Source organism: Otolemur garnettii, unplaced genomic scaffold (genome assembly GCF_000181295.1).
Source record: "Otolemur garnettii isolate 467f Iridium unplaced genomic scaffold, OtoGar3 scaffold00040, whole genome shotgun sequence".
NCBI lineage: Eukaryota > Metazoa > Chordata > Mammalia > Primates > Galagidae > Otolemur > Otolemur garnettii.
This window is the reverse complement of record NW_003852435.1, coordinates 598,436-605,923: the sequence shown is the minus strand read 5'-3', so window position 1 is coordinate 605,923 and position 7,488 is coordinate 598,436. Positions and strand designations below refer to the sequence as shown.

The 7,488-nt window shown below is 40.1% G+C and overlaps 1 protein-coding gene across 1 annotated transcript in view; it reads right to left on the bottom strand.

Annotated features, from left to right (window-relative positions):
* The window catches only part of MTRF1 (mitochondrial translation release factor 1), a 34,120-nt gene that overhangs the window by 11,513 nt on the left and 15,119 nt on the right, over positions 1–7,488 (bottom strand). Inside the window, exon 6 of the mRNA XM_012805377.2 lies at positions 1,930–2,102. Within this exon, the coding sequence (XP_012660831.1) occupies positions 1,930–2,102 (173 nt within the window). The remainder of the gene's footprint in view (positions 1–1,929; positions 2,103–7,488) is intronic.

The following is a 7,488-nucleotide window of genomic DNA, read 5'->3' as shown; positions in this document are numbered from 1 at the left end:
GCTGTGATGCCATGGTACTCTACCCAGGGGGATAGCTTGAGGCTCCGTCTCAAAAAAAAAAAAAAGAAAGAAAAGTTCTTTACAGAAGAATGCCAGTTAATCAATGTAGAAGGAATGATAGAAAAGTCAGTATCTTGGGTAGCACCTGTGGGTCAGTGGGTAGGGGGCCAGCCCCATATACCAAGGGTGGCAGGTTTGAACTCAGCCCCAGGCAAACTGCAATCAAAAATAGATGGGCCTTGTGGCAAGCGACTATAGTCCCAGCTACTCTGGAGGCTGAGGCAAGAGAATCAAATCACCTATGCCCAGGAGGTGGAGGTGGCTATGAGCTGTGACACCACCGGCACTCTACCAAGGGTGATAAGGTAAGACTCTGTCCCCCCCCAAATAAAAAGAAAAGTCAGTATCTTGCAAGCCCCAAACTCCATAACTGACTCAAGCAAAGATCACCAATAGCTGTTAAAACAATGGATGAAAGGTGATTGGAAAGAGAATATATGTTCTCTGCAGACTACTTAATATTTATTTACAAAGGGAAAAATATACTTGAATGATGTAAATACTTTTATGGTCACCATCTTAACCAAATGCTCAAACTAAGCCACCCTAAAAGTGGGACAATCCCACATTGTGTGTCTTCTGATAAGATGCAACATGACTGTAACTGGACCTAGGAAGTCTTCTTGCTCAAAAGGTGTAACCTGAATGAAATAGAACATTTGGATATGATTTTCACTATAATACAGAGGATAAAGGAACAAGTTCAAGACTGACATGAGGTAACAGAGGAATCCAGAATGTGGAACATTCTACAAACCAAATGGTCTAGACTCTTCAAAAAGCCAATGTCATTTTTTAAAAAGTTGGGACACTATTCCAGACTTAAAGAAATGTAACAGCTAATTACAATCAATGTGTGAAATGTGACAGGATCCTGGTTTGAACAAATAGCTATAGCTGGATGTGGTGGTATACACCTAGAGTCCTAGCTTCTCGAGAGACTTAAAGCAGAAGGATTGCCTGAGCCCAGAAGTTGGAGGCCAAATGGGGCAATATAGAGAGACACTGTGTCTAAAAAAAGATTAAATTATAAATAGCTATAAAAAAATTTTGATTTGGGGCAGTGCCTGTGGCTCAAAGGAGTAGGGTGCCGGCCCCATATGCGGGAGCTGATGGGTTCAAATCCAGGCCCAGCCAAAAACTGCAAAAAAAAAAAAAAAAAAAAATTTTTTTTTGATTTGACTGAGAAAACTGTTAAATGGACTAGGTATTAAATAATATTACACAATTGGGGTTAATTTTCATAGATTAAGGTAGTGTGCCTATGAGGAAGAATGTCCTTATCCTTAGAAGATGTACAGAAGAATTGGAAGGTAAAGTCTCATGGTGTCCGCCATATCCTTTACAGTTCATTTAAAAATATATACATACACATAAATGTAGGAATCAGCCAAACATGAGAAAATGTAAATAATTACAAGCTCAAATGGATGTTATACAAGTTTTCACTGGGGTATCTTTCAACTGTCTGGATGTTTATAAGAAGGTCAGGGAAAAGAAAAATATAGGAAAGATGGCTATGTTTATCTAAAAAGATATACAGCCTCCATACAGATAGATGTTGTATCACCGACCTTGAAATATTATCTGTGGAATTCATTTTTTTTTCTTGAGATAAAACTTGGGCACCAACATTTAAAAAAGCTCTATGCATTCTGCCTTTTGAAAAGAAGTGACTTCTACTTAAAACAATATTTGGTCAGGCCTACGAGGGGAAACTTTACCTGGGGAAGAGTTAAAGATCTCCCATTAGAGACTACTTAGTCCAATCTGTAACCATGAAAAAAACAGATTTTCCAGGAAGCTAAGGCTTTTAGCACAATACCCATTTACGCAGAATAAGTGTTCTGTGTCTCCTGGACAGGTTACCTCGTCGGGTTGAGGAAGGACAATAACTGACATTGTTCCTGTGTGAATACGCTGCATCCTTGAGGACAGGCCCACCTCAGGGATTCGCTGCACTCGGTGAATCCCACCTTCATACTTCAAATGCTTATAGACATTGTCCCCGGAAATTCGGGCTGCTGCATGATGAAGTCCACCTGTGGAAAGAAGTCCAAGATGTTAATGGATTCTACTTTGAAAGGTATCAAGACCCTAAATCCTTAATCTCAGGTCTGAATGTGAGTACAGAGCTTGAGATGAGAACGTAAACTAAGTACCAAACTGTATGATCCCAATGTAAATGGGTTCGTATATAAAAGGGAAGGTCTCAAAATACTATCTACAGTTATCTCTCAGTAGACTTTTTAATACTTTTTTATTTACAAATTTTGTATAATGAATAAGTTTCATTTTTTTTTAATTAGAAAAAAATACTATTAGAACAAAAAGAAGACTGGATGTTTTCTGCACTAAACCATCTTGTGTAGTCTTAGGTCAATATGGTATCCTACATAAAGAATGCTCAAGAACAGAATAATTTCATAATGTTGAATAACTCTGTCGGGAGTTTTCAGGACTTTATACTAAAAGTTACCTCTTGCTTATCTGTGGAGTAGGAACAGATATATTTAAAAATATATATACACACATACATATAGGAATCAACCAAACATCAGAAAATGTAAATAATTACAAGCTCAGATGGATGGTATACAAGTAACACTTGTATACAAGTAACACGAGGAACTTGGGCTGTTCACCTGTTGAACTTCCAACAGTGTGATCTTGCTGCAATCCAACCTGTTCTGCTATTCTCTGTATTATTGGTTACAATTTGGCAGCTGGATCCAGAGAATGGGTCAGACACCAGGTTGGGCTCCTCAGGAGACTACAGGAGGTATATGACATCTGGATGTCTCTCTTTTTATGGTTTTGATAGCCTTTGATGCTTAATGCATCTCTGGGTTTATAAGAGAATGATAGCCTAATTCTATCATTTCTTTCTCATTTATTAGTTAAAATACACTTAAAAAGAAATATCTCCCCTTGCCTACTATTTGTTCACCCCGTAATATAGTTATATAGGAAAGGCAGGATAAATCCTTAATTCTGTCCCTTTACCAGTTTTACTAATACACTAACATATTGTTTTTGCAATACACTGAACTGGTTCCTTTTAATCCTCTGAAGTTGACAATTTAAAATTTAAAGTATTATTATGAATGCAAGGATTTAAAAACATCTAGCACATTTAAATCAATTGCAATTATTATTATGGAAGCTCAGGTTGTCCCACCTTTGGTCAATGGGAGCCTCTTCAAGTTAAATTCTGAGTTCTTCTGACATGCGCTTACTATGATATAACAAAATATTGTAATATTATCTTGAACATTTTTTGCCCTAAATGTGAAACTATCCAGTTCTTCAAGAAGCCTTAGTTCCTTGAAAGAAAAATAATATTTCAAGATCATAATATGGCTGTTAGGGATGTCCACTGCTATTAGATTGGTTATTATTTTTATGCCTTCACAGTGGACAGAGATAGGAAACACCTCATAAGTTCATATTCATGTTGGGAGACAGTCCTCCATGGGTCTCTTGTGTTTCTGTACATCTTGAAAATAAGGTATTGCCTACCAATTTGTTCCAGAATATCTGTCTTTTTAGGAGTGTTTGTACAGTGAAAAGTGTTACAGATAATGTATCACTCCAGAACACAGTACAGTTTTGCTTACAGCCTTGGAAGATACAGTGTCTCCTTATACAGCAACTGGTAGGCACCTTTACTGCCCATTAAAAATGACTCAAATTCCCTAAGCTCAGCATTCCTTTCCTATAATGCAATCCAATACATGGACAGGTATCATCTGTCCATAGTTTGTGGTACTGTGGGACTTTGGGCTCAGGGAACCAGCACAAAAATGCTGATATGCTGGCTGTTGCTACTCCTGTATGTAATAAACTATTCCACATCTTTGACTCATGAAACTGTGGAAGGCTAACTTGTTAGCTTCCAAGCAGGAAAAAAAATCTCAAACCCTTTACAGTTTTTGTTTTGTTTTGTTTTGTTTGCAGTTTTTGGCCGGGGCTGGGTTTGAACCCGCCACCTTCAGCATATGGGGCCGGCGCCCTACTTCTTTGAACCACAGGTACCACCCCCTTTACAGTTTTTGATAATTGGAATTCCAATTTCAATTCAAGACTTCAGACTCTTTTCTATTACATTTTTATCTTTTTCATACTGAGAATCTTTTTTTTGAGACAGAATCTCACTTTATCGCCCTTGTAGAGTGGTAGAGTGCCATGCTGCCACAGCTCACAGCAACCTCCAACTCCTGGGGTTAGGTGATTCTCTTGCCTCAGCTTCCTGAGTAGCTAACACTACACAACCCCCGGCTATTTTTTGTTGCAGTTTGGCTAGGGCCGGGTTCAAACCCGCCATCCTTGATACATGGGGCCGGTACCCTACCCACTGAGCCACAAGTGCTGCCCTTTTTTTTTTTTTTTTTTTGAGACAGAATCTCAAGCTGTTGCTCTAGGTAGCGTGCTGTGGAATTCATAGCTCACGGCAACCTCCAACTCTTGGGCTCAAGCAATCCTCTTGTCTCAGTTTTTTCTATTTTTAGTAGAGATAGGGTCTCGCTTTTTGCTCAGGCTGGTCTCAAATTTGTGAGCTCAAGCAATCCACCTGCCTCGGCCTCCCAGAGTGCTAGGATTACAAGCATGAGCCACCGCACCCAGCTATACTGAGAATCTTAAGGTTCTCACTGAATCAAAATGAGGATATCCCATATTACTCATCTGTTTTATCCTATGTCACACACACAACAGTCTAAGAATAACAATACTATTTCGACCAACAATTCTATCAGAATTACTGAAAATATTAAAACATTTTTGCATATGCTCTTCTTATTTACCCCACTTTTTCAAATGCTTGCACTGTATTTATACTGTCTGATCATTTACAGTCCATATGTAATGTATTCTTTCATTCTCAGCCCTTGGTCATAGTTCTACAGATAAACAAGTCTTTAAGGGTCACCCCTACTCCTTATGTTGATACTTATTTTTTATTTTACTATTATTTTACTTTATATATATAACTTTATTTTTGACGGAGTCTCACTCTGTTGCCCCAGGATAGAGTGCCATGGCATCTACCTAGCTCATAACAACCTCAAACTCTTGGGTTCAAGTGATCCCCTGCTTCAGCAAACTAGCTGAACCTACTGATGCCCACCATAATTCCCAGCTAATTTTTCTGTGTTTAGTAAAGAGGAGAGTCTTGTTCTTGCTCAGCCTGGTCTCAAACTCTTGAGCTCAAGAGATCCTCTCTCCTCTGCCTCCCAGAGTGCTGGGATTACAGGTGTATAGAGATTCTGGCAGCTGCTAAGTATGTCTCTTGCAATTGTGCATCTGGAAATGGGGAAATAACCACAGGATAGGTCCAGGGACCCAGTGTCAGATGGATCTGAGCTAAAACATGCTGATCTCCTGACTTCCATAAATTCCTACTCTGACTGGTAGATCACAGTGACGTTTTGGATCTCCTGGAATTACTATTGGCTCACAGTCAGGATCCAATCATCCCCAAAAGATGTGATTATTTTTCTCTTTGTCAGTGCAGGTACCCTGTTAAAATACCACAGGTCCCTTTGCAGAGATTGGGGGAAAGATTAATGGTATACAGTTGTAGCACTGTACCAGGATGCTTCCTCAAAGAGATCCACTCTTTCCTTCACTCAAGAAGTTCTGGGTAGGCTCGGTGCTTATAGCTCAACTGGCTAAGGCACCAGCCACGTACACCTAAGGTGGCCAGTTCGAATCCAGCCCAAACCGCTAAACAACAATGACGGCTGCAACCAAAAAATAGCCGGGCGTTGTGGCGGGGCGCCTGTGGTCCCAGCTACTTGGGAGGCAGAGGCAGGAGACTCGCTTGAGCCCAGGAGTTGGAGGTTGCTGTGAGCTGTAATGCCACGGCACTCTACCCAGGGGGAGAGCTTGAGGCTCTGTCTCAAAAAAAAAAAAGAAGAAGTTTTGGGTCTGTAAACTGACTGAAGTCTGGGAACTAAATGAGGGGCTGTGAATAACTCAGGTTAGACTTCTGTTCACTTGACCTAGAACTTTTCTCTTATATAAATCAAGCAAGAATTTAGTGGGTGTCTTATCTATTTTACTTCTAGGAACAATCAATGCCAAAGTCTGTGAAAATTAGACTACTCTGAGTGCTGCTTTTCCTCTGCTGTCCAATATGGTAACTATGCCCCCCTTGCCCACTACTGCCACTGCATTTAGGTTTCTCAGTTTGGTATCCAAAGTTCCCAATGTCAAGTCTGGAATACAGAGAAAAGTGATCACAAAGCTCTTCAGGGGCCCTGGAGCTCACCTCTCTATTTTATTTCTCACAGTTGTGAGAGTTGTGGTGAAAAGTATGTCTCTGGAAACATAAATTTAACCATCACATACATTACTTTAAGTGACGTTTCTCCAAATTCAGCTTCTGAGTAGGGAATAACAAAACATAATTTTAAGAACTTGGGAGATAATGCACTACATTTCACAGAACCCCTTTAACTTGGGAAATATTTCAGTTCATTAAGTATCAGGTTTATGGCTCAGCAGTTAGGGTACCAGCCACATACATGGGAGCTGGCGGGTTCAAACCCAACCCAGGCCTGCCAAACAACAATGACAAATACAACCAAAAAATAGCCAGGTGTTGTGATGGGCACCTATAGTCCCAGATATTTGGGAGACTGAGGGAAAAGAATCACTTAAGCCCAAGAGTTGAGGTTGCTGTGAGCTGTGATGCCATGGCACTCTACCGAGGGTGACATACTAAGACTCTGTCTCTAAAAAATAAATAAACAAATAATACCAGGTTTATAGATTCACAGTATCAGAACTGTACTACTTATCAAGAGCCATTACCCTCCACAACTTCCACAAGACTATCTTATAATCAGCTGGGTGCCGTAGCTCATGCCTGTAATCCCAACATTTTGGAAGGCCGAGGCAGAAGGATTGCTTAAGGCCAGGAGTTCAAAAACAGCCTGGGCAACATAGTTGATACCTTGTCCTACAAAATATAAGAAAAATTAACTGAGTGTGGTAGTATATATCTGTAGTCCCACCTACTAAGGAGGCTGAGGCAGAAGGACCACTTGAGCCCAGGAGTTCAAGGCTGTAGTGAGATATGATTATGTTACTGTACTCCAGCCTGGACAGTAGGGCAAGACCCTGTCTTTTAGAGAAAAAAAGATTATCAGGGCAGTGCCTGTGGCTCAGTGGGTAGGGTAATGGCCACATATACCAAGGGTGGCAGGTTTGAACCTGGCCCCGGCCAAACTGCAACAAAAAATAGCCGAGTGTTGTGGCAGGCACTCCACTAAGGGCGATAAAGTGAGACTCTGTCTCTAAAACAAACAAATAAAAGATTATCTTGTAATCATTTTCTTTTGACTATTTATGTAACAGCTACTAAGTACTGTTTTTATCTATACCTATAGTCACAAAACCCAGAAGACTTTTTTTTTTTTT